The 27713-nt window shown below is 43.3% G+C and overlaps 1 protein-coding gene across 16 annotated transcripts in view; it reads left to right on the top strand.

The window, feature by feature from the left end:
- The window catches only part of ank2b (ankyrin 2b, neuronal), a 156251-nt gene that overhangs the window by 45854 nt on the left and 82684 nt on the right, over positions 1-27713 (top strand). For 13 of the 16 annotated variants that reach the window (XM_026159524.2, XM_026159456.2, XM_080296431.1 and 10 more), the window contains exon 1: positions 11423-11585. The exons of 2 other annotated variants lie outside the window; for them this stretch is intronic. In XM_026159524.2, coding sequence (XP_026015309.2) covers positions 11562-11585 — 24 coding nt within the window. In that variant the 5' untranslated portion in view covers positions 11423-11561. Of the gene's footprint in view, positions 1-11422; positions 11586-16978; positions 17342-27713 lie in introns of those variants that run through there. One more of the 16 variants, XM_080296427.1, reaches the window with a different exon arrangement.

The raw sequence follows: 27713 nt of genomic DNA, 5'->3' as shown, positions 1-27713 counted from the left end.
AGGTGGGATGGATTATCTCAATATGGCAGATGTGCCCACTACCACACATTTGGACTGATTTGTGACCACTGTTTGGGAGGGATGGTTATATTGTGTATCTGGAATGAATTTTAGGTCTCTACGTCCATCCCATGGGGAATGGGAGCAGTAACAAAGGTGTTGCGTTTATATTTTTGTTGAGTGTATATGTTGTGCTTTTATTTCAACCATAAAAAGCCACATTGCATTTGACCCCCGAACCCACCCCTTTCCCAGCGCTCCTTATTCTTCCCTCTGGCTTGTTTCCATGGTGCTGTGGTCTCCTCGGCTTCAGACACACTTCAGAATCAGTTGTCTCGTGTATCCACAGAGATGAAGATGCAGGAGGCACTACGTTATCTACCAACGACATTTACCAATGTCCTACAAACAACTCTCCAGCGTTGTGCACCTTTACAGGATTCGCCTGGTTAGAGTTGTTTGCTGCTGCTGCTGATGGTGGATATAAGATGATAGATTGTTGTTTCTCTGATATTGAATCTAACGCTCACCAACTGGATGAACTCTTTAATGAAAGATGCTCCCCTGTTGTTCCCCGTTGTTCTCCTCCATCACCCTTAGCAGCAGTAAATTAAACCCGGTGTGCCGTGAGACCTCGATTAGCTGTGGTCACGGTACTTTCAAGCACAAACACAGAACTTTGTAACAAAAAATGCAGTTTTATACATTTTGTGTGAATCTGCATCAGGGTTAGGCGAGTGTTTCATGTTGATCCACATTACGAGTTTAGGCTTAATACTGACTGAAGTCTAGAATTCATTGGATTGAACTGTGTGGAAGCTGACATAGCCAATGGGGAAACCACATCAGAACAATGCAATATTATACATTACACTGTATATATTTAATGAGAGTATTTATATTACTCTCATTCAACTTTTCATTTCTAAGAAGATAACGGTCTTTCTTTGTTTACTTAACCCTTTAAAGCCGGTCGGAGCGGACACGCTCCGTTTTGTGTAACTATTTTTAAATCCCGGTAGCTCTGCAACCGCGTAAGCTAGCGCAATAATTTGTTTTGCATATGAAACCGGAGGAGTTGTACTTACATCTTATGCCATCAGCTTGTCCTCGGTCACAGTTTCCTTCCACATAAAGCTTTGCAAAAACTGCATAAAAAGCGCTTGCAGGAACAAAAACATGATATTCCAGAAACACGCTTTGCCGATCCGATCAGCTGTTCATAACACTTCCTACGTCCATCAGCGCGAACTATCGCATGTCCGCCATCACCTGCCTGAAACCGGAAGTGGCGTCATTTTGCGGAAATGTAGTATTTTACCATCAGGGCCTCATGAGCTTATACTGGTGTTTTTAAAAGTTATGTTTGACTTTATGACTTTGTGTCGTTTCTGGGATGCTTAGGACTCATATTGCACTGCTGGAAATAGTTTATTTTGATGCATGTGGTGCTTTTTTGCAAATTTGCATTAATAAAATAAATAAATTAAATTAAACTATGAAGACACTTAAAATAAATTTCCTGTGGTGGGAAACTATTTTGTGCAACTTTTTTGTATTTACAGTTTTGAGGGATAAGTCTCTTAAATTCCTCTAACTAGAAATATATGTTAAAAAAACAAAAACGATTTTCAATTTTTTTGTAGTTTATTGCACCTTTTTGCAATTTATGTAATTACTATGCACTTAATACATACATATTATTAAAATTTAGGCTATAATGGTTGTGTTGATGTATAGCAACTTGAAATGCTCCCAAAAATGGCTCCACAGCAGGTAAAAAAATAAAGTAAGCTCTGGCAGACTTGGTTCTATGGTAGGTCTTAAAGGGGTAAGAAGGCCGTTGAAGGTGCTGGTTAGAATCATATCAGTACTGTGATATATGATCATTCTTCACTGATAAACTTGCTTGTTCATATTGTAATATCTGTATTCATGTAGGTTTCCTGCGTAAAGTGAAATTTGAAAAAGTAAGAAAGGAAAAACCCCCAGAAATGAAAACATAAGAAAATAAAAAAATGTTGGGAGATGGCAAATTTATCCTAAACATATCAACGGTGTAAACATCTAAAGTTGGAATATTATTACATTTTCTTATATTTTTATTGTGAGTCTAAAAGATTTTTGACTTGAAAATGAAATTTGTTTCTGGTTTGGACTGACCCCTCATAAGGCTGTGAGGTAACTGTATTTGAAAGGACTAAGTGGATTTTATATTTGTTCTCACAGACGTGAGGCTTAAAATTGACATGAATTATTTCTGAGGACTGGGATACATCTTTGGCATCCCAGGTGCTGGTTGATCTGTTTCATCCTGTCAGTTCTGGCAACACTGTCACATTTTTAAACAAAGATAGATTCATTGCCCCGACAACACTTGGCCTTGTCAGGACAAAGATTCATTGGACATGTCAAAGACAGCATGACTGCAGCTAGATAACACTGTTATGTCCCAGAGAAACGTTTCAAAAATGACACACTGAAGAACGTCTGGCTTAAAATCTCTCGAGCTAGCTTGTTTTTCTGACAGCTGTCCAGTGTCAGTAAGTTGTTCTGCAGCTAAAAGAGACTTTTCTCAGTTTACTTGACACAAAGATGAGCTTGATGCCAGCGACTGTCTTTGCTGCTGTTCAGCAGATTTCAGCAGTATGACTTAGAAATCTGATTCAGTAAGAGGACCAGATGTTACAGTCCCTGATAGTGCATTGCTGTAAATGGAGAGACTCTTGAGGGACGGCTGTTATGAGGAAAGCCCAGACACTTTACCAGCAGCGCGCATCGTTGTGCCTCAACTTTGGGTCTTTTATCGACACTAATCTGCCATTTTCCTTGGTTAGGTTTGGGGATTACAGGTCTGATCTAGATTATCATTTTAAATTTGGGACACATCGTCAGTAGTGGACCTTGGATTCATTGGGTGTTTCGGCCATTATCACTAGACACCCTCATCCAAGGAGGCCCTGCCAGGGTTGATCCGGCCCTGGAGTCACTGGTTTGTGTTAAATTGTTATTTCTCTTCTTTCTTCTGTTTAGTTTTCTACAAAAGGGACACGATAGGCAGTGGCGTGTCTAGAAAATCTTTGTTGGGGGGGGCAGGTAGGGGCACAGATTTGAAGAAGGGTGGCAGATGAGTTCACCATAATTCAATAACCCTATAAACCTAATAACCGAATGTGCTTTTAACTGTTATTAGAATGAGATTTTAACCACTACGGTGCAAAGTTTTTAGATACTGCGTTGATAAAGTACAAGAGATACAATCAGTCAGTGTTTACTCAGCATTCAAGGACATCAATATTTGCATAGTATTTTTACTGACATATAGTGCACATATGTTTTGGGCAAAAACATTTTTGAATATTAAAATACGAACATTTTTAACAAACAATTGACAAATTAGCCAATGTAAAACTTTCTCTGCCTGTTAAAAAAAGAAGATAATCTTCTCACAAACTGGTGTTTGATTTTGAAACAGGGAAAAAGTGGGGAAACAAATGAAAAGACTAACATTTGAATAAAACCTGAAAGCAAGTAAATACTTTCTATGCTGCCTTATGGTAAACTTTGGTAATATTGATAAAGAACAACACTGGCTGATGATGAAATCCAGTCAGCTGGCATGGTGACACTGCCAGTATAACCTGCAGGGCTGGACTGGGATTTTCACTACAGACCGGCCCACCAGGTATTAAAGCCATAAAGCCTTTGAATGAAAACAGACGCTGTGGTGACAGTGATGTACAGTCTTGTTGGTATATTGATGATTTCTATACATTTTACGTCAGATAAAAACTTTTTTTGCAAGATTCAGATAATTATTTAATAAAAGCTAGATATTTTAAATGAGAATAAGAAAGAAAAGTATTTCTTTGTGCCCCCCTCTCCCTGTTAATGCCCTACCTGGCCCCCTGGCAACACTTTGCTAGACCCGCCCCTGCACAGTTACCAGCTGTCAGCTACATAAAAAAGGATCCTGGTTTCAATCCAGATTTATTGGGGAAGGTAGCACATCGTACGTTGCTCGGATGATGAAACTTAGTCTGTTAGACTCCATGCCCCAGTTTTCACTCCATGAGAGTTGCCTCTTTTCCACACTCTCCCAATTCACCCAGCAACCCTGCTTGGCCAGCGCTACGGCTCTGGCATGTCTGGCTGTTTCCTCCTGTCGACGCACCTCCTCCACGTTCGGTCACAGATGCCTGTTGCCACTACATTTGACTTTCCTGATATTGCAGTTTTGAGCACTTGCTTGAGAAGTATTTACTGGAGTGCTTTTTGATGCATAAATGTGAACATCATCAATATTAAATCTATTTTAATTTGCAATTGCAGGTCCCTTGTGTTGGCTCTCACTTCCTGTTCCTGCTGCTACTTATAGCGGTGTTTCTTTAGCTCTCTCTCTACTTAATCAACCCCATACAGATGAAGTACAAACTTTTATATAGCAGCTTATTTCATACTGTAACCTACGTGTGATTGGTCACTTCCTGTTGAGTCAGCCACAAAACATTTTCAAAGGATTAGCTAGTGTAGCTCTTAGCCCAGTCACTAGCATCTGGTACTTTTAATAAAAAGCTGCTGGGGGCTTCCTGTGATGCATTGAATGTTCTTCTTCACTCGTCTCTTTTAACTCTGTGCTCACTAATCCTTAGTAATTAAACTCGGGCTCTCTGTCCTGTAGCTTGCCTTTGTCCTGTCTCTCTGCTCCCAGCTCTGGCGTCCCTGAACCTGGTTATTCTGAAGTTTTGTCCTGCAACAGTGTTTTACCATCACATTGTTGCCAAGTGCTTGCTCAATGGGGGGCTGTATGATTTTGTAGGGTTACAATATAAAGCACCTAGAGACATGTGTTTGTGTGAACGGATCTGGGACCGCTTGTTGTACTGTTGGAGGCGTGGCCTCAGGTCGATGTGACTTGTTACTCTCCTCTCACAGTGCGTCTCTGGCCAAAAGATAATGTCAAAGAATAAACACAAAAAGCTTATTTACATGAGTGTACTTTACTTGTGTTTAATCATACATGATATAAGTTTCCATAATAATGTGGGCTTAATACGCTACGAATGCACAAATCCCTCAGTGCTCTGTAGTAAGTTATGTAACCACTGAAGCTAAATCGGCCTCTGGCCGTGTCTGGGGATATGAGTGTTTGACCTCAGCCTCAGCAAGCATGAAGACCACACACAACCCACACCCGACTTCAAAAGACTTTCATTTTGTGGGTCTGACCTCTGCAGCAGATTGCCTCCCCCCTGACTTTCTGATTGAAGTATGACCTTTGGGTTCTCTGGGGATTTGTTAAGATGTGTAGTTTGAGGTGCTTTGCTTTAACTTAAGGTCTAAGTATAAGGGTCAGCAGCCTTTAAAGAGATGTTCTGCTTAGTCATGTTTTGATTTCATTGCAGTCACATATATTTCTATTTTCTACTGTTACTTCGTTGCATTTAGTTGATTCACACATCCCTGACTGTACCTTTCAGTTGTGTGTGTTGACGGGTTTGTACTTGTGGGTCTCTTTCCTACTAAAGCCGTAGGTGCTCTGTTCAAAGGCCTCATCTTGTTGGCTTGAGACTGAGGTGCAGAGGTGAGAATGTAAGTGTGCTTCCCCCACAATTTTACTTCAAAAAATAAAAGGTAGAGTACGTGCAAGCTGTACATGACTTTTTTATCTATAGTGTTGAAGACGGCATATTAAATAGGCAGGTTAATTAGTGATTCTAAAATGGCCATGGACACGAGGTAGACAAAGTGTCTAAAATCCACATCAAGTGTAGTTTATAGTTCAAAGGGTTCGAAGGGAGCAGTCACTGAAAAAGTGCGACATACATGTCAGTCACTTTTTCAGTTTTCTTGGTAGACTGGGTAAAGCAACAAGATAAAAAAAAAAGGCTTGGGAAGAATTTACCACCTAAACCCACCCCCCAGATGACTCTCAACATTAATAAAAGCCGAGGGAGGTCAACAGTGATCACTGACTGTTTTAGGAGCTTTTTGAGATCAAATAGAAGAAAATACAAAACATTAAACATGTTAACAACACAAAAGCCATATTAAACGCAGACTACTTTAGACCCGGAAGTAGGATTTGTCGCGTCATCACTGAACGACCGGATAGGCCTACAGAGGACCCATATGTGCAGCGTCATCCCTGAACTGCTGTGTTGTAAGTGGTTGTTCCGCGCTGACAGACGGGACAGAGCGTGGAGCGGTGCGCTAAAAAGATGCCAAAGCGCATCTTTTTAGAAAAACTGCAAAAGAAATTTCCCTCGTACCATCCCGGTCGGAATAAATGGGAGGCGCAGTGCTCTGTGTGCAGAGCTGGCACATAACGTAACGTTTGTGTGTCTAACAAAGGTGCCGGAGATCTTGTTGCTTACATGGACACAGAAAAACATAAGCAGCATTTCTAGACTTTAACACAGCTGAAAACTTCAGCAGTGCACCAAGACTGAAGCTGTTGTCACTCTTGAAGCTAATGAAATCCAGCACTGTGGCATTTCTCAGACTTCAGTAACCATGGAACAGGGAAAATATTCCCAATCATACTGTGACTGGAAGAAGCAGAAGCAGAAACCATTGCACAATAACTCACTGGTACCTCACTGGTACCTCACTGGTACCTCACTGGTCATTGTTCTTATACAGATGAGGCATTATTTCTGTAACATTATTTAATTCCAGAGGTTTTTAAGTTGTTGTTTTATTTTGCACTTGTTGACTTGTAAAAGCCTATATGACATTTGTTATTTCACCATTCATTAACCGCACAGAGGAGGCATCTTTTAAATATGTTAACATTTTCTTTAAACAAACAGTATTATTGAAACTCCATGACTGGGCCAAGTGTCCTGTTTTATGGAAATCAAAATATGGTCACCCTACTGTTACTCCCCAACACTGTACGACCTGGCTGACGCCCCATCAGCTGACAGCGATCGCTGTAGGAGACGGTGCTACCACTGTGCTGACCAAGTCACTCATTGCATTTAAAAACACAATGAAATTTGAGTTGCATCACCATCAACCAGTAATGAACATGAAAACATGACAGTTTGTCACCACTGTGATACTTTGACTGCATTTCTAGACTCACTGCGCAGTCAAAGCCCTTTAGACTACAGCTTTCAGCCTGCTTCACTGAGCTGATCGGTAACATTTTTACTTCCCTGCAAACAAAATCCCTTAGAAACAGGTGTGTGTGTGTGTGTGTGTGTGTGTGTGTGTGTGTGTGTGTGTGTTCACTCGTGTTGCTGGGTGTTGACTTTCTAGACTCTGTGTGTGTCGTTGGGTTACACTGAGGACGTGGCTGGTAGGATGAACTGGAATGACAAGGCCCATCATACATAAGGAAGCAGCATTGCAGACATGCCAGCTCACTGAAACCAGGACGGCAGAAAGGCCGGTCCATTCATCGCCACAGAAAGATCTCCTTGTTACGCCAGTCCTTCCACTGCACCTCGTGTTCTTCCTCCACTCGCTTCCCAGAAGTGACAGATGGGAACACAATACAAGGCAATGCTCTATCTTGGAGATGTTTGTTGATGCTTTGGTCTCTGTTCGAGTTCAGATGAAGGCATGACATTATAATTTAATCAGTTACACTCGAGAGGTCGAAGGGTAACGGCTCTGGTTTGGTATTGACAGTGTAATTGGTTAGACTGAGACCGTCGACTGAAGACGTTTTTCCACATTAACCTTTTGATTTATATTCTGGGCTGTGCTCTTCTTTCTTTTACTCTGTATAACCCTGACTGGATTCACAGTTCATTCATGTTTGATAGAATTTTCATTGTTTGATTTTACTTTATTGTGTTTATTTGCTTTTTGCAGAGACTGTCTAACATTTTTAACCATCTAAGAATTAGACAGCTACTTATATAGATCCTTTCTACTCTAACAGGGTTCAGTGTTTGCCCAAAGATCAAGGATCAGCATGCAAAGTGGAGGAGCTCCGGATCTGATCTATAAACAGCCCGTTCAGTTCATTTGTCTCTTAACTTTGTCCATCTTAAAAGTCTGTACTAATATTTGTACAAGAAAGAATTTCAGCATACTCGTACATACGTACCCTAAAGCAAAGTGAGTCGGCATGCAGCAAAAACACTTGTTATTATAATGCAGTGTAAAGGACGGTATATACGTTCATGTTTAAATGTCACTTCCTCAGATCCAAATATAAATCCTGCATTTTGACAGCAGACTGGTTTGCACACTGTTGTTACTGGTTCCTAAAACCGAGGAGAAGATTTCTGACCCAGCTGAAATAATCAATGCATTCTTCTTGTCTTCTCCAGTGCAATCATTCAAAACCGCTGCAGGTAACACCCAGCAGGAAGTGTGTTCTGAAGTAACTGCATTGGTTATTGCCCGTCCACTCCTTTCCTCATCTCTGAATCTCTGTCAGGACACCGTTCATCTCCAAACATGTCAAAGGCATCGACCTCGGTCTGAGACACACATCACCAGTACCTGTCTTAATGTGAAGCAGTTAGTTTGACCCCTGTGTGCTGACACACCACAGTATGTTGGGCAAAATGAAGGTTGTCACAACAAAATCCTAATAAGTTGTGTTATCGTGTAGTGAAATGACCTCATGTGTCATTGCTCAGTCTGTATTCCCAGTTCACCAGCTGACCCCCCCAGTTTAGGTCACGCCCCTCCATCCCCAGCCACCCCTCCACCAGCGGCACCACCACGTGTATAACATGCTGTTTGCTGCACGTTATGATATGCATGTGTTATTTGAGCACTGATGCACGCTGTGAGCCACAGTGCAGCTCCTGTGTTGACTGTTTGATATACACTGAAGGATTCTGCAGGCTTGTGTGGTTGCTTTGCCTGTTTTGTGTTGTTGCAGTCCTCCAGCACAGTGACACGCTGGACTGTGGTGTGACGCTGCTTTAGTTTTGTCGACACCTAGTGACTAAGATGTGTTCTTACATTCATCTGCCAGCAGCACACACCGGGGCAGTCAAGCATTCATGGCTTTAGGTATTATCGTTAAACATGTTTTGGAATATTAAAAAAATTGTGCACATTAATATTAATATTTGCATTTTTAAGGAATTTGTCTGTGGAGAAAGTGATTCGATATCAAGGACGTTTCTTTTCTATTTCATCGTCATGCATTGCGAATGAGGCACTTTTGGCACATCTCGTTTATCCTGGGATCTAAATGCTGACTGTGCATCGTTACTATAACAGAAAGGCGAAGCGTGTCAGAGCAGAAAGCAGAACATCACACCTGTCCAGCAGGAAGTTGCTGGATCCTGTGGAACAGCAACTTCCTGTCTGTAACAGCCAGATAGACTCTTTGATTACAGATGTTTTAGTCTGCTCTGATCAGAGAGACAGATTCAGTGTGAAACCTGGTAAAAGTATCTGTGTAAAACACTCAAACTGTACCCGTCGTTTTAAACGTTATCGCTGAACATTCGGCTGCAGTGCATCAGTAACGTCCCAGATGCACAGAATGATGCAACAAACCTCATAAAGCCAGTAAATCCTCTGGTTTTGATTAACTGGCGGCCTCAACACTAATCTGTTATATCTGAGATATGGGAGACAATTTAGTTTAACTTCCTGTGAGCGTTTTACTAGGTGATAACTGGCCAGACAAAATATTTAATATAAAAATCTGAAGCACACTAACAACAACACATCATGTAATCAGTCTTATTAGTTGTAAAGCAAAAGCAGCAAAGTTCACCAGTGTCTTTGTATGTAAACGCAGGATGTTTCTTCTTCTTCTTATCTGTTGCTCTCAGTTTGCTTGTGTTTATTTGCTGTATGAACAAGCTAATGTAGGCTGACTGAAGCAGGCTTCAGCCCTCACATTGACACTGAGACCTGGAGGGAGGATGCTGGACAGACGTGGCACACCCAAACATATTTTAAGGCCCCGGACCACAACATATTCAGTTCCTGCCTCCAGGAGAACTTTGACACATGGGGTCAGAACGGACAATATTGTAAACCTGCATCGTTGAAGCACGGAGCTGGAAGGTGGTTGGTACCTGTGATGGTGGTAGTGGTTGAAGTTGGTGGACACCAGGAGGTGAAGGGAAGCAGCTGACATTTAGCAGAGTTTGACTCTGGGAGTAGCTGAACCAAGTAACCAGGCGAGGGCGTGGAACAGGGTGTGCTGCTAAGGATATTACTGTTCTGCTAAATAGAAGGAAGGAGGATCTCCTCAGTCTGGGGTCGAGGGGAACGAGTGACCCCACCCCACCGCTAGGCCCTGGAATACATGCATGTTGTAGGTTTGTCTTGGTTGCTAGGCCTCTGCAGTGGCTCGTGGAGATCTGGGCGGTGCCTGTGGATCGGCTGACGGGGATGTTGGTTCCCATCGTTAAGAAGAGCAGCACAGTATGCTCCACCCACATTATTCAGCCTTCCTGGATTAGAGTGAAGAGTGTGGTTTATGTTGTGATTGTGAAATATCTGGACCAGGATCTTTGTGTGTGCAGGGAAGGTTGCTCAAACACGGTACCAGTCTGCTGTGGTGAAGAGAGAGCTAAGTGCAGACCAATGGGTCTCTGTCCCTACCCTAACCTATGGCCACAAGCTTTGGGTAGTGACAGAAAGCAAGCAGCAGAGAGTGACTGGTCTCGCAGAGGTAGGGTGAGGAGTTCAGTCACTTGGGAGAACTCGGAGCAGTGGAGCAGCAGAACCAGAGCCAGCTCAGGTACCCGGGGCACCACAATCCAGATCTTGGGCACCTAGTGAGTAAGGTGTTCTGGCATGTTTCACCACGAGCAGGTCCTGTGGTAGGGTCAGGACATGCTGGAGAAATGACATCTCTCAGCTGGCCTAAGAACGCCTGTCTTCACCTGGATGAGCTGGAGGAGGTGGCTGTCAGAGCAAGGTCTCTGCTCCTCCACACCATGGCCCCAGACGTGGATGGATGGTGGTGGATGGTGTCGTGTCTTTCTTGATTTTCAACACGCAGTGCAGCTACATCTGTTGTCTGTATGTTGGCGGTTTTATTCTCATGAATATCATGGTAAGTGATGGTTTTTTAAAACCTTTGCGGCCCATAGGTGGCTCTGCTGTGTCTGTAGCCACGCCCTGCAGTGACCTTCAGTGCCAAAGAAGATTTGCAGGTTTGCTTTTCAGGCACATGATTAGAAAATAGTTGTGAACGAACTAAATAACAGTTCTCTGTCTGCAAGGGATACTGCAACAAGTTGTGTTTACACAGTGTGTGTGTGGTGGGAGTGGGCGTGGCTAGTCTCTTCTCCATTGTGTCTTCATCACAACATTGTGATTCTAGGTCAGCAGAGAAGTCGCCTCTATTTTTGTCCCCGTAATCCCCTGTAAGAATGCACACGCCCTGCAGTGTGCGTGCATGCGTTTGTGTCTGCGTGCATGTCAGCTGCAGTGTGTTAATACCTCTAGCGTGTTACACACTAATCCACTCACAGAGTCGCAGGACCGCTCTGCCTCCCCCCCTCGTCTCCCCTTCTGTCTTGGCTCGGACACCCCGAGTGGCCGGGACACAGTGGATATATTTGACCCCGGCGTGCTGTGGCCTCTCTGGAGCACCCACGAGTGCAGGCATGGTGGTAGGAGCAGCAGGCCAGGTAAGCGCTGAGGGTGGACTGGGACAGTGACACTGAGCTTTATGACAGGTACTAAACTGGAACTGAATTCTTCTTTAATCAGTGCAAAGACCTGCAGTCTTCCATCTAATGCTGTGGATTCTTCACCTGTGACACTGACTGTTGGTTCAAATAGCACGGACTAGCTTAGAGTTGGGCATAAAACAACTTAAATCAGAGTCAATTTCTAGTAAAACTTTGTGTATTTACCCTTAAAAACAATGTAAACTAATGCTGATAAAGGTAATGCAGAACGTTTTGTGGTTTTCATTCAAAGACGGAGCTCCAGGGTTCGGCCTACAGCTGCTTATTGTTGGAATAAAAATTAAATTCATCGTTTTCCTGTCCAGCTAAACTATATGCTTTGCTTTGCCTGTGTAAGCATGCACATAATTATGTTACCAGACTTTGTTATAAAGCTGAGGTTGGCAGAGTTGTAGCAGTCGTGGCTTCCTAATGAACCCTGCGAGTGTGGTGGTTCCCAGAGTGAAAGCAGACTGGAGACGACGTACACAGAAGGCTTAACTGCTCGTGTGTCGTCAGCTCTCGATGTGTAAACTGGACTTCGGTTCTTTGAGGCGCGTTTGTGTTCAGGGCCGTCGATCGAGTGGAACATGTTGAGGCTCTGATGTTGGACGGGGTTGTTCTCCAGCTAGGTTTTCTTACTCGCACAGCTCTCTAATGCCACGTTAGAGCAGAAAGTGGGACACGGTAAAGATGAAGTATATGTGAAGCAGGGAGGGTGATGTCATCACCGCCTCAGGGGAATTGTGGGACGGCTCATTTGGCTCAATGGGACCGATGAATCGAGCGCCCTCGGCGCACCCGCTCGCTCTCTTTATTCGTGATTGTCCTTTTGTGTCCGCTGTGCGGTGAGACGAGGACTCCTGATTGTTCTGATTATCTTCCACACAGACAAAGGAACCAGGAAACTCTCCGTGTTAACCACACACACAGCTTCTCATTATGCTCGTGTGAGCTCAGGAGAGTCTGTTAATGAAACTCAAGGGATGTGCTTATCCCAGACCCCCCCATGGTGAGCCTACCTTCCCCTTCTTCACTGTCACCATGACGATGCCCCACACCCTTGTTGCTAGGCAATAACTGATGGAAAGCAGCCGCTGCATTGCTATTGTGAAACCGAGGCTCAGTTTGAAATAAATCTTGTTGTAAACGAAGGCTTGAAGGTACTCGGTGGTGAGATTGTTCCTAAGCAGCCTCCATTAAGCACTGACACAGACGACACTGAGGTGATATCTAAAGATGATGAACACTGGATTTCTTCTTGAAAGCTTTCAGTGAGACAGCTCTGTGCTGTGTGCTAGCTGAGGAAGCTTGGACTTGAGAAAAGGTTGTTTCAACCTAAATGTAATCTCTCTTTTCCTCAATCTAAGTCAAACTTAGATATGAAGAAATGACAGCATGCTGGAGTCAGCTCTGTCCTGGATGAAGGCCTGGTGGGTGTGGACTGGACCCCTAACCCTAATCCGGCCTCTTCACTCCTGTGTCCTCCTCTTTTCCACTGTTGTTTGGAATAATCTGGTTTTCTGAGTGTTTCTGATGTGAAAAATGATAAGTTAACGTATTTCCTCTGACTCACGTGACTCCAACGTGGTTGTCAGCCACACGAGGAAAATGATGGAGCTAAAATCCTCCACGTTACACTTCATTTACTGCACTCATAGGTCACCTTTCATGCACACGGGAGCGTCTCAGTTCAGCTCTGTGCTCTACTTTGTAAATTGCAAACAACACCCTGAACTTGTGACTGGCCAGGGGCGGGACCGTTAATGAGTTTGTGTCTACAGATAGGGCTGCTCGATTATGGCACAAATGATAATCACGATTATTTTCACTGAAATTGAGATCTCGATTATTTGACGATATTTATTTAACCCTTTAAGACCGACCATAGAACCAAGTCCACCAGAGCTTATAGTATATGTTTACATGCTGTGGAGCCATTTGTAGGAGCATTTCAAGTTGCTATACATCAATACAACTGTTATAGCCCATATTTTAATAATATGTATGCATTAAGTGCATAGTAACTACATAAACTGCAAAAAAAGTGCAATAAACTACAAAAAAAATTTAAAATCGTTTTTGGGTTTTTTACATATTTTTTACATATATTTCTACCTGGAGAAATTTAAGAGTTTTATCCCTCAAAACTTTAAATACAAAAAAGTTGCAAAAAAAAAAGTTTACAACAACAGGAAATTTATTTTGAGTGTCTTCATAGTTTTATTTTGGAGATACAGCAATTTTTATATACTGCAGAAAAACCGAAAAACAATCTTATGATGCAAATTTGCAAAGAAAGCAGCAGGTGCATCAAAATAAACTATTTCCAGCAGTGCAATTAGAGTTCTAAGCATCACAGAAACTATTCAAAAAAGTCAAACATGACTTATAAAAACACCAGTATAGGCTTTTAAGGCTTACAAGTGAAAAAACGACATTTTCCGCAAAAATGACGTCACTTCCTGTTTCGGGCAGGAAATGGCGGACATGCGATAGTTCGCGCTGACGTCTGTTTCACTGTGGGAAGTGTTACGAACAGCTGATCAGATCGGCAAAGCGTGTTTCTGGAATATTATGTTTTTGTTCCTGCAAGAGCTTTTTATGCAGGTTTTGCAAAACTGTACGTGGAAGGAAACCGTGACCGAGGACAAGCTGATGGCACAAGACGTAAGTTCCATACGCAAAACAGATTATTGCTCTAGCTTACACGGTTCAGGTTCTACAGGGATTTAAAAATAGTTACGCAAAACAGAGCGTGCTGCTCTGACCGGCTTTAAAGGGTTAACAATGACTTTAAAAAAATAATATAAAATAGTGCAAATACTGATAACAGTGCAAATGTTTGCAATATAAGAAATTAATGACAAATGTAAACATCTATGTTTAGTGAACTTTGCAGTGTTGCTCTGTGGTGCAGCTATGACACCGTAGCAAAGTTTACACACTGTGTCTACTTGATCCACGTCTGACTGAACCCATAATGTTTCCAACCACTGAAGGTTTTTTACCTCTCTGTTCAACCAACAGCAGTCACTCTCCTCTCCAAATAACTTCTGCTTAGCTTTCCAAGCTTCCCTCGGGTCCTCTTAATCAGCGGTCCCCAACCCCCGGGCCTCGGACCGGTCCCGGTCGGTGAGTCGTTTGGTACCGGGCCGCGAGAGTTGAGGCTCAGGTGTGAAATGTCTGTTTTTCAGGGTTTTTATCGGTTTTCCACGTTATTTTGTTATTGTTTTTATCGTTGACTTGGTTTTCCTGGGTCTTTTCACGTGTGTTATGAATAAATCTTCTTTTTTTCGGTACCGGTACTGGTTTTATTTTGTTGTATTTATCTGCGACACCTTAAAGGCCGGTCCCTGAAAATATTGTCGGGCATAAACCGGTCCGTGGAGCAAAAAAGGTTGGAGACCGCTGCTCTTAATTGTTGTGACACGTGTTCGAAATGCAGAGAAGTGCGCTCGATTTGCCACACGGAGCAGCGCGAGAGTGAAGCACGAGGGAGGGGCTAATAATCGGCTCAGTCATTTTTAATGATCGTTGAAAGCCCAGATCGTAATCGAGATTAAAATTCGATTAATTGAGCAGCCCTATCTACAGATCAGACTGAAATCATCTGTGTGAAAATCAGATGTCTTTCTATTCAAGCACAAGAACGTGCACTTTAATGTGTAGAAAATTAGGACGCTGTTCTTCCAATTTTGGTGTTTTTCACGTTCTTCTTTTGTCCGTTCTTTCTGCCTGTATGATGCCAACAGCTCAGCATATCTCGTTCCAGAACGGCATAGTTGTTAATAATAATTCTTGCCCACGTGAAGGCAACGCCACGAAAATGTGACGTTCAAACTAAGAACATTAGCTTCAAATATGTCAATAATGGCAACAGTATATAAAGGAATGAAATTAATAACATGGAAACCAATGAAAATGAATATTTCATGAAGTGACTGCTGTTGAACTCAGAGCTGTAACTGGACCTGCTCAGTCTGATTTATCAGAGTCTTTTAGCTTCAGCTGGAACATTTACTGCTCACACAGCACAGCAGCAGCACATTTCTTTATTCATATACACATTTCATTACCACAAAGTGCTGTTTACAAAACAACTAATACTATAACTTTGTTACCAAACAACTCTCAGTGAATACAGGCGTGTTTAAAGATGAGATTTCAAAAGTCATTCCTCTGTTTTAGCAGCGGTGATGAATTAAAGCCCCAGAGCCTCTGAGCAAGGCAGCAACAAATGCACAAATGCACACATGTGAACACACAGTAGATAACAAGCTCCAACTGAACCACTGTAAGATGCACATGTTGGTGTTCATAATCACACATGGCTGTGGCACAGCTTCAAAGCCTGGGCTTCTCGGAAGCAGTCACCGACCTGCCGCCTCCTGACACTCACAGAGGTCAGAGGTCACAGCTCTGTCGGGGTCAGAGTCTGACGAGCTCCCACAGTCCATCGAGGAATGTGTGTTTTTGTGTATTTGACGATGAGGATTCTCAGCATGGAGAGGCAGCTCCAGTATGAGACCCTCAGCAGATTATCCTCCGCTCTGTTGGGGGAGATTTGGAGAAGATTAGTAACCAGGCAGATTTACTCCAGGTTTCCTGCTGCTATGAATCTCCACACTGCTGGATGCCCACTGCTAATACAATTATTGTGAGTAACATGCTGATCAGGTTAGGAGCCACTCTTTTCACAGGGGGCAGGAGATCGTGTGTTTCACGTCGTCTCTAATTCTAACTTTAATATACGTTTGACTGTCTGTGGAGTATCATACTGTCACTTTTCACTGCAGTGTTAGGACAGAACATGAGGGGGCGCCATTGTGTTAAAAAGCAAAAAGGGTGAGGTCGCGGTGGAAACGGAGGCGATGCTTCGTGTTAATGAGGATTATTTACGTTTAAACATGAAAAGTGTGCGTACTGCAACATTAATTATTATTATTACTGCCTCACATGAGTCAGTGGTGCTAATACTCTGCATTGCATCACATGTATAAAAGGATGCATTGCATTTTTATCATTTGTTTTTCTGTGTGTTTGCTCAAGCAGACTATACCATTTGCTGACAGGGGCAGGTCCCCCCCTCTGCTGAAATGGTACCTCCCTTGCTCTTTCTCCAAAGGACACACACTGACTTCCGTGTTCTGTATCTCCTCCCATTTCTTGTTACCAGCTCCTCCCCCTGCGTTTACCTCCCCTTCTGGTTTACTGGGAGGGGGGGTCGTATAATGAGAGAATCTGCTGCTCCCTCTGCAGCCCGAGTGGTGGAGGGAGGGGCAGCCTCTTCCCGGCTTCTCTATTGGTCTTCCAGCTTACCTCTTGGTGGCGTGTGCCAGGCAGCCCCTCCTCTCTCTCCATCCTGGGCTCAGATGCAGTTATCCAGGCAGCAGGGAGGCAGGCTTGCTAGTGCCACTCACAGTGTTTGCAGAGAGACAGTGGAGGATTCTTCCCGTTTTTGTCACCTGGAGAGGGGGGTGTTTCGTCGGGCTCTTCTGTTAATGAGGCTAGCGTTCTGAGAGGACCACTGAGTGATCTAAGAGCTGTAGATTTCTGCGTGTGCAAACAGTGAGAGGACAGTCATGGCTCACGCTGCTGCTCACATTAAGAAGGCCAGGTCTGAAATGGACCAACCTCCGGATCTGAAGGCTCTGGAGAAAGCCAGAGAGAAGAGAAGGCGCTCCCGGGAACGGGCTGAACGCAAGCGCAAGGTACCAGGCTAGACCCATTTATCGCTCTCGCGTGACCAGTCGGTAACCAGTTAACTCCATCCCCTCTGCTTCATTGTCATCGTCTGGTGTCATCTCAGCTTGTTGCCCTGAAGAAGACTGTATCTTTACACGAACTGCAGAAGTTCCCCATTGAAACTGTCATTTTCACCTTCATCATCATCATCAACTTGTCTTTAGTGCTGCCACCAAGGACACGTGTTTCTTAAAAAGATGCATTTTCTTTACGACACATGGAGCCCGTGCTGCACCCTCACACGTAAATCACACGAAGCACAAGCCAGCTTTCAGAGGAAAATTGATCCTCGCTGCTGTCACTCGCCTCGGCTTAAACCCAGCTGAGGGATCCTCCTCAATCCATCCTTGACTCCGCTGATAATCTGCCGTCAGTAATGTGACCACTGATTGTACGCAGTCAGCACTGATGCGTCCTTATACCTCCCCTCCTTGTGTGGTTACACACACACATAAATAGCCCTGCTGTGTGTAGATGTACCTACGCAGTGTCGGCTGCATTCCTGTGCAGTGTGTTTGCTCAGGGATGCTGTCTGCAGTCTCTCAGGCAGAGACAAAATGCTCCTACGTTGGTGTTATTCCAATAGGTGTACCTTTTAACAAAGCAGGACACGACATGCAAGCACACAGTGGACCGCTGTGCACTGGTGCAAACAAAGAGTCTTAATAGTGAAATCCTTCGTAATGGTAACCTGTGATATTTAATGTTTGAAACACAATGAACCACTGATGTGTTGTAGCTTGAAAGGCTGCTGCAAACATGTCTGTACTGAATATTGATTAAGAGATAGGTGTCAGTTTGGATCGCTCGATGCTACCGTTGTGTAACATGGAAGCAGTGGAGAACATAAGAACACTGAACGGACACTAAGTAACCATGTGGGTTTTTGTTACTACTGCTGCGTCACTTCTAATAAGTCTCAAAGTTACTGACATCTGGCAATGATACATTTAACACACTGCACTAAGTAGATGCCTGAGCCCAGAAAGCAACGGTTTAGTTCCACCTCTCACACGGTCGAGCAGGTAAAAAAGAAAGTAGATAATCGTTGTATTTGATTATCTGGTTGTTGATCATCTTTATTACATTTAACAACAACCGATTGTGATTATTACTGCTGGAGTGCAGTGGCTAGCACTCACAGCAGAATGCTACTGGGTCCAAATGCACCCTGCCTCATACCCAGTGTCAGCCCACCAGCAACCCTAGCCTGTGTACACAGGAGATGGATGGGACACAGGTCAGTTTGACTGCACATGTTGATTTTAGGTTGATTCATATAGTAAATATAAGGGACGTTTGCATAGTTATGTGGATACAATTTCAATGACTTACCACTAGGGATGGGTATCGTTTAGGTTTTATCTGATACCGGTGCCAAACCGGTGCTTTTGAAACGGTGCCGGTGCTTAAACGGTGCTCAAACCGGTGCTTAAAGAATGGAGAACACAAAACTGGTCCAAAAACCTCATGTTCAGCTGTTTTTTGTAAAAAGATAACAATGTTAACCTTTTCTGCAGCTATGGGGCATATATGGTATCACTCTTGGCTGGAAGCAGTGCTTAAACAATGGAAAAAACACAAACTTTGTCCAAAAACCTCTCATGTTCAGCTGTTTTTTGTAAAAAGATAACAATGTTAACCTTTTCTGCAGCTATGGGGCATATATGGTATCACTCTTGTCAGGAAGCAGTGCTTAAACAATGGAAAAAACACAAACTTTGTCCAAAAACCTCTCATGTTCAGCTGTTTTTTGTAAAAAGATAACAATGTTAGCCTTTTCTGCAGCTATGGGGCATATATGGTATCACTCTTGTCAGGAAGCAGTGCTTAAACAATGGAAAAAACACAAACTTTGTCCAAAAACCTCTCATGTTTCCCACTTTTCCTTTGGTCATTTTAGCCTTTTTGGCCAGGGTGAAGGGAGCATCTGCCATCAAACAAGAGGACAGCCGCATGTAGCTATGATGATGTTTGCTAGTTCACCTTACATGCATTAATGTAATAACGTGGTTAGCCTACTCAACGTAAATTACACACGAACAACATGAAGCTACTCACGCAGAGAAGAACTGCTGCTGCTGCATCATCATCCTCATCATTCCTGCTACACTGGCAGGGCTAGGGCCCAGGACTCTATTCTTCGGGTTCTTGGGGATGTTGCTAACTCCGGGTCCGACAACAGGCACCACACCGCAGTAGATGTGCTCGGTGTGAGGTCTCGCAGCAAGCTATCAAATACGGCGCATTTTTCGGCTTTAAAAAAAACCGCTATGCGTCGCCAGGTGTTTCATCGGATTTGAGGTGTTACCTCCTTTGACAGTATCACAGTATCAGCTTAAAGCACTTGTTGCTGCTGAGTTTGCATCTTTTGCTGTGGAGTACAGCCAGACTTTTGACCGCTTCGCCTTGGGCATTTTTAATCTGTAGCTCTGCTCTAAAAGAACGTACGTACCTGGACCCGCCTACTATCCTCAGAAACGTAAAATGATTGGCTAGAATCCAAAGTGTATGATATCTCAGGGAAAAAAAAGCACCGAAACAAAGCACCGAAATGTGCGCTGCTTTTCGGTCTGGTTACTACCGTTTATACCGGTACCCATCCCTACTTACCAAAGAAAAGACGCTGCACTCATATTCCTCCGAGTGACGGCTAATGCTTCTGGAGCAGGTTATCACTTGGCATCAAAATAACAACTTCCAAAGCTAGAGCCGTGTTGTTTAGTGTTTCTATCCCCTCCACCCTTCACTGCTGTCATTATTGACCCAAGTTCAAGGGAGATTATCACATGGGATTACTGACAGGCCCTGTCTTTCATTCCCAGCACACACACGGACACACACCTAAAAGTGATTAGTAGATTCAGTTTGGTGGATTGTTCAGCAGACGCCGAAGGACATTTACATCACAGCCACGTGCATGCTGCTGTAAAATTGGCTTTAACAGTTAACGGTGGTCAGTAGCTCTCAGAAGCACAACGAGCTCACAAAATTAGATATTTTTCCCCTTAACCGTCCCCTGTCCATACGGGACGGTTAAAGCGCTGTTCTCTTTGCCTTTGTCGCAGTTTTCTTTCTTGCAAAGTTTTTAAAAAATTACCAGCGGGTCACACGAAGTCCCGAAAAAAAGTGCACTTCACAGTGGACTTTGAAACAGTAAAAAGCAAAGACAACTCAAAAAAAAGAAAGAAAAAAAAAAGATATTTTTCCCCTGAATACATCGTTGTATTTGTGCATAGAAACAGCCTGTTTGCATTTACCATTTGTGCTAGCATCCTAGTTACATAACAAAGCTATGTGCAAAGTGCAGTAAAAGCGACTTTATATCCATAGCATGCTGCTTACACACACTTCAAACATCTTTCTGTCAATAGTAAAGACTGTCCCGCGGGTCAAGATGAACTTGGCGGCCTCACAGCGTGTTTGTGATTGTTTCATGTGGTGCACTGGAGGTCAGCGAGATATAGCAGATGTTGCAGAGCTGTCATTAATATGCATAATAAATGCCTCCCAGTCTGTCATGTCTACATGTTCCATCGTCAAACTCGTATTGTCATGTCTACGTCTCTCCATGTTTCCTCCTTATTTTGTAAGGTCTTTGAGTCTTTGTTTAGTTTCATTTCCCCTCTAGCGTCATGTTAATTTGTGTCAGCTGTGTTTCCCAGGTGTTTTCACTTTGCTCATTCCCTTCTGTGTATTTAAGTCCTCTTTCTTCCTCTGTGTCACGTCAGATTTCAGATATCTCATGATTGTGTTCAGGTCACGTTCATGTCCATGTCTTGTTTGTCAGTTTTCCCAGTTTAGGTGTTAGTTTTAGTTTTCACCCCTGTTCGCTTTTGGTTTCACCTAAATTCTGTGTCTGCGCTTAGCTTTGCACCACAAACACGCCAGCTGTGACATGTATGTGTATTTGTGTGTTAAGTGGATTTCAATTATCCAGCAAACATTTAGCAGTAAACAGCAAAAAGTCCTCATCCAAGAATTGGAGGTATGGTGGAGCACAACTTCTTCCATATATATTCACAGTAATCCACTAATTTTAGATTGCAAATAATAATGTTTTCAAGTCCTGAAAAACCACCCGGCAGGCCGAGACTTATGCCTCCTCTTTTCCATATATATGGATGTCTTACAATGTTTTTATAATGTTTTTCATCTTATCTATTTTAATTCTTTTATTTGATTATATTGTCCCTCTGTTCAGCACTTTGGCCAACACTTGATGTCCTTTAAATGAGACATTATTCTTTACAGACCTAAACGTCCTCATTTGTAGCCAGCCTAGGTTATTGTTGAATTTCGTGAATCTTGAACTTCAGCATCGTTAGACGTCTGCAATGACTTCTAATGAATATTTATGACAGTGAGAGGTCAACATCATTATACCTCACTGAGTTTTGAACCGTGTTCTAGTCATTCAGACTAGAAGCAATGAATAGATTGTGCAGCCATCTTTCATCCAAAGCTGTGCAGCTTAGCTTAACGACCAACAGAGTGGTGACTACAGTGCAGCTCTGTGATTGAAACCTCATCAACAAACTTGTTTGGCTCTCACATTTATAACTTCATGACTTGATCGACTTGTCCAGCCGAGTTATTAAGAATCTCCTGCCAGAGACTAACTGAAATGAATTTGAACAATGACATAAGTCCCCCCTAAATCTTCCCCCTCGGTCTTTCTGCCTCTGTCTCTAAAACATTGCAGGATATTGATGGTGTAATCCACAGTAGGGCCCTGTTTGCAGCAGTAATCCATTCGCCCTTTTCGTCATGGTTATTTTTATGGCCATTTGGTTTTGAGCATTTCAGTCTTAGCGTTTTCAAGGTATTAGTTGTTAAGTAAAAGCAATTCAGCTGGAACGTCATTTAGAGCTTTCATGTCATGAGGTTTGAAATATGGTTGATAAATCAGACATAAATATAAGCGTGATACACAGAGAGGATTTATTATCAGGGATGTTTTAGAGAGACAAACACTGGCCGGTGAGCTTGAGCTTTGTACTGCATGTATAACCTGGACTTTATAGATGTCTGACTCATAAGGACACCTGTGATTGTCCAAGTAGCTGCTCTGTCTCAATGCACTTTTCTAGGTTTTTCCTTAGTATGTGGGCAGCACTAACTGTCAGGAGCATTCATGTGAAATGTTCACTGGCAGGGCTATTTCATGCAGTGAACTGTGCTTGTTTTCATTGGTTTAACAATTCCTAATAGCCCGCACTCAAATATACACGTATATATGTCTTAAAACACTTGAAATAAATATAATCTCCAACTAAGTTTGATAAATGACTGATGCTTTTTCAAGCACCCTTGACTCCACTTAACCCATAGACATGTACTGTTAACACATATGGATCAAATGGACAGATAAGCTTTGGCTCATACAGCAGCGTCAGTCTAGAGCGTTCAGTTCAGTGTTATTTATATAGTGCCAAATCACAACAACAGTTTATATTGTAAGGCAAAGACCCTACAATAATGGAGACCCTGCAATAACTGAGACCCTACAATAACGGAGTACCTGCAATAACGGAGACCCTACAAAAACGGAGACCCTGCAATAATGGAGACCCTACAATAACTGAGACCCTACAATAACGGAGACCCTGCAGTAACGGAGACCCTGCAATAACTGAGACCCTGCAATAACTGAGACCCTACAATAACGGAGTACCTGCAATAACTGAGACCCTACAATAACGGAGACCCTGCAGTAACGGAGACCCTGCAATAACTGAGACCCTGCAATAACTGAGACCCTGCAATAACGGAGACCCTGCAATAACGGAGACCCTACAATAACAGAGACCCTACAAAAATGGAGACCCTGCAATAACTGAGACCCTACAATAACGGAGTACCTGCAATAACGGAGACCCTACAAAAACGGAGACCCTGCAATAACAGAGACCCTACAATAACGGAGACCCTGCAATAACGGAGACCCTACAATAACTGAGACCCTACAATAACGGAGGCCCTGCAATAACGGAGACCCTACAATAACTGAGACCCTACAATAACGGAGACCCTGCAATAATGGAGACCCTACAATAACAGAGACCCTACAATAACTGAGACCCTGCAATAACGGAGTCCCTGCAATAACGGAGTCCCTGCAATAACGGAGGCCCTGCAATAACTGAGACCCTACAATAACTGAGACCCTACAATAACTGAGACCCTGCAATAACTGAGACCCTGCAATAACGGAGTCCCTGCAATAACGGAGGCCCTGCAATAACTGAGACCCTACAATAACAGAGACCCTACAATAACTGAGACCCTGCAATAACGGAGTCCCTGCAATAACGGAGTCCCTGCAATAACGGAGACCCTGCAATAACTGAGACCCTACAATAACTGAGACCCTACAATAACGGAGACCCTACAATAACTGAGACCCTACAATAACGGAGACCCTGCAATAATGGAGACCCTACAATAACAGAGACCCTACAATAACTGAGACCCTGCAATAACGGAGTCCCTGCAATAACGGAGTCCCTGCAATAACGGAGTCCCTGCAATAACGGAGGCCCTGCAATAACAGAGACCCTACAATAACTGAGACCCTGCAGTAACGGAGACCCTGCAATAACTGAGATCCTACAATAACTGAGACCCTACAATAACGGAGACCCTGCAATAACTGAGACCCTACAATAACTGAGACCCTACAATAACGGAGTCCCTGCAATAACGGAGACCCTACACATAACGGAGACCCTACATTAACGGAGACCCTACAATAACGGAGGCCCTGCAATAACGGAGACCCTACAATAACTGAGACCCTACAATAACGGAGACCTTACAATAACTGACACCCTACAATAACGGAGACCCTACAATAACTGACACCCTACAATAACTGAGAACCTACAATAACGGAGACTCCACAGTAACGGAGACCCTACAATAACTGAGACCCTACAATAACAGAGACCCTACAATAACGGAGGCCCTGCAATAACGGAGACCCTACAATAACGGAGACCCTGCAATAACGGAGGCCCTGCAATAACGGAGACCCTACAATAACGGAGACCGTACAATAACTGAGACCCTACAATAACGGAGGCCCTGCAATAACGGAGACCCTACAATAACGGAGACCCTACAATAACTGAGACCCTACAATAACTGAGACCCTGCAATAACGGAGACCCTACAATAATGGAGACCCTACAATAACTGAGACCCTGCAATAACGGAGGCCCTGCAATAACGGAGACCGTACAATAACTGAGACCCTACAATAACGGAGGCCCTGCAATAACGGAGACCGTACAATAACTGAGACCCTACAATAACGGAGGCCCTGCAATAACGGAGACCGTACAATAACTGAGACCCTACAATAACGGAGACCCTACAATAACTGAGACCCTACAATAACTGAGACCCTGCAATAACAGAGACCCTACAATAACGGAGACCCTGCAATAACGGAGGCCCTGCAATAACGGAGACCCTACAATAACTGAGACCCTACAATAACTGAGACCCTACAATAACGGAGACCCTGCACTAACGGAGACCCTACAATAACGGAGACCCTACAATAACTGAGACCCTACAATAACGGAGACCCTACAATAACTGAGACCCTGCAATAACGGAGACCCTACAATAACTGAGACCCTACAATAACTGAGACCCTACAATAACAGAGACCCTACAATAACGGAGACCCTACAATAACTGAGACCCTACAATAACGGAGACCCTGCAATAACTGAGACCCTACAATAACTGAGACCCTACAATAACAGAGACCCTACAATAACGGAGACCCTACAATAACGGAGGCCCTGCAATAACGGAGACCCTACAATAACTGAGACCCTACAATAACGGAGACCCTGCAATAACGGAGACCCTACAATAACTGAGACCCTGCAATAACGGAGACCCTACAATAACGGAGACCCTACAATAACTGAGACCCTACAATAACGGAGACCCTGCAATAACGGAGACCCTACAATAACTGAGACCCTACAATAACGGAGACCCTACAATAACGGAGACCCTACAATAACTGAGACCCTGCAATAACGGAGACCCTGCAATAACGGAGACCCTGCAATAACGGAGACCCTACAATAACGGAGACCCTACAATAACTGAGACCCTACAATAACGGAGACCCTACAATAACTGAGACCCTACAATAACGGAGACCCTACAATAGTACACAGTGGTGCAAGGATGTCATGGAGTCAAACGGACAAAAGAACTATTTGTGTTGATCAACAAACAAAATCATTCTTAGAGATCAGATCCTGACTAATAGAGGGTTTTTAGGAGTACTCATTTTGATGGTTGGTGATTTAAAAATCAGTGTTTTTTCCTTTAAGCCGGGGAGTATAAATAGACTTTCCCAACATTTGTGATGTGTAGGTGTCTACTCGGCTCCGTCTTGTTCCAACCACGTTTCGCCAACATTAACACCCAAAACATGGCTGACAGGTGCTTCTCTTTTCTCTTCTTTACTTTTAAATTTGAATTTATCAGGCATTATAAATTCTAATACCAGAAGATTGCCAAAAAGCTAATATTGGCTGATACTCAATGGCTCTCTTGGAAATTGATTTGGCACTCAGCAGCGTGCTGGCAGGCTTTGAATAGATGCTTCAAATGTCTTTCATGAGTCTGTAAACTTAGTTAATCTTCCTGAATGTTAAACATGACCAAATTAACCGATTATTATGCAGTTAAACACATAATGATAAAACACATAATGTTCCTGATTACAGCCCAGATGACATCCCAAATAAAACAACGTTAGAGAGACTTCATTGCTTTTCATATACTTCTCATTTGCAGTAAATCCACAGCACAGTCTGGCTGTACTGGTTTGGATGTTCCTCCGACTCTCTCACCTCCATCAGAGAGTTGCATTGTTTGAAGCCACTCTCCTATTCCTATGCTTAATCTCAATCCACAGCTGCCCAACTGATGGGGTTTAGGGAGAGCTGTTTGATGTTAATCTGTCCCCCCTCCAGCCAGCTCTACATCTATATGCATCACTCTGTGTTCATGCTGACTGTATGCTGCTGCATTTCTGATATTTTACTGTAATCATCTTCACAGCCGGTCTTTTAATAATCAGTTGGTTTGATATTATTCTTTTCCCAGCTGATCTCTTTAGTAAAGGTTACATTTGATTGGTTGTCCCAGTCAAGTGTCTGTAATCGATATAGTAAAATGTTTGGTGTTTTGGTGCTTTGGTAAACAGAACAAGAAAATGCAGCTTTATTACCACTCGCTCCAGTATAGACGCTCCAGTACTGACCCAGTGTACATTGATGTTGAGTAAGCACTGCTGTTTGATGCTGAACTGGGACTACTAATATCCTAGATTAGAGCATTATAATCTGGTTGCTGTGGTATTATGGGGTGCTCATGAAAGATGCCAATCCTGTCACCATGGTAACCAGGAGAATCCACTGTAGGAATCAGTGGCAGGGTCTCCTCTGGACGTGCAGTGACACACAGTGGTTAGTAACACAGTAGAAATAGACACAGGACACATTAAAAGCAGTTTGTACTCATGAGTAAATCTGATTGTCCTGACCTGGGCAAATAATCATGAAAGGGTCAACCTGACATCAGGCTGTGTTGTCACAGTGATGTGGTCCAAAGTCGGAAGCTTGCCAGAGTACAGCAGATGTTAGTTTGCTTTAGTTATGCAAGGAGGAAAGATCCCCCAAAGAAGCTCAGCCCTGAGACCGAAGCTGTCTGCCACCATATCGTCTCACGGGAGTCAACAGGAAGTCCTTAATGATGCAGTCGCACTTCTCAGAATCTGCTCAGTGATGTTTACATCATCTTTGGCTGTACCCACCACCACAGACCACAACCACAGACCACCACAGACCACCACAGTCCACAGACCACCACAGACCACCACAAACCACCACAGACCACAGTCCACCACAGACCACCACAGGAGGAAGTGGGTTAGAAGCACAAATGTGTTTGTATGATATACAATCATTATAGATGTGAAGTGTGGCAGTGATCAGGGGATGGTTGTTTGCACATTTACCATGAAGTTTGTGCTGTTTCATTGTATTTTGAGAGTCTGTGTTTAACATCGGGGAGGAGACGTAGAAGTCAGCCCTCTGATGCTCTGTCGAGCCAGATGATGAGAAAGCTGATCTGTAGAACTCAGAGTACTTTACAGACGTAAGAAATAACCATGTTTTCTTTACTGCTGAACCACTTGTCTTGGTGCAAACTGGTCCCCTTTTGTACTCATAAGATTTATCGTATTAATGTTAATCATCTGAGAAATCTACCAGACAGCTGCGAGACTGAGTG

Source organism: Astatotilapia calliptera, chromosome 3 (assembly GCF_964374335.1).
Source record: "Astatotilapia calliptera chromosome 3, fAstCal68.1, whole genome shotgun sequence".
Taxonomy (NCBI): Eukaryota; Metazoa; Chordata; class Actinopteri; order Cichliformes; family Cichlidae; genus Astatotilapia; species Astatotilapia calliptera.
This window is presented reverse-complemented; position numbering and strand designations above follow the sequence as displayed.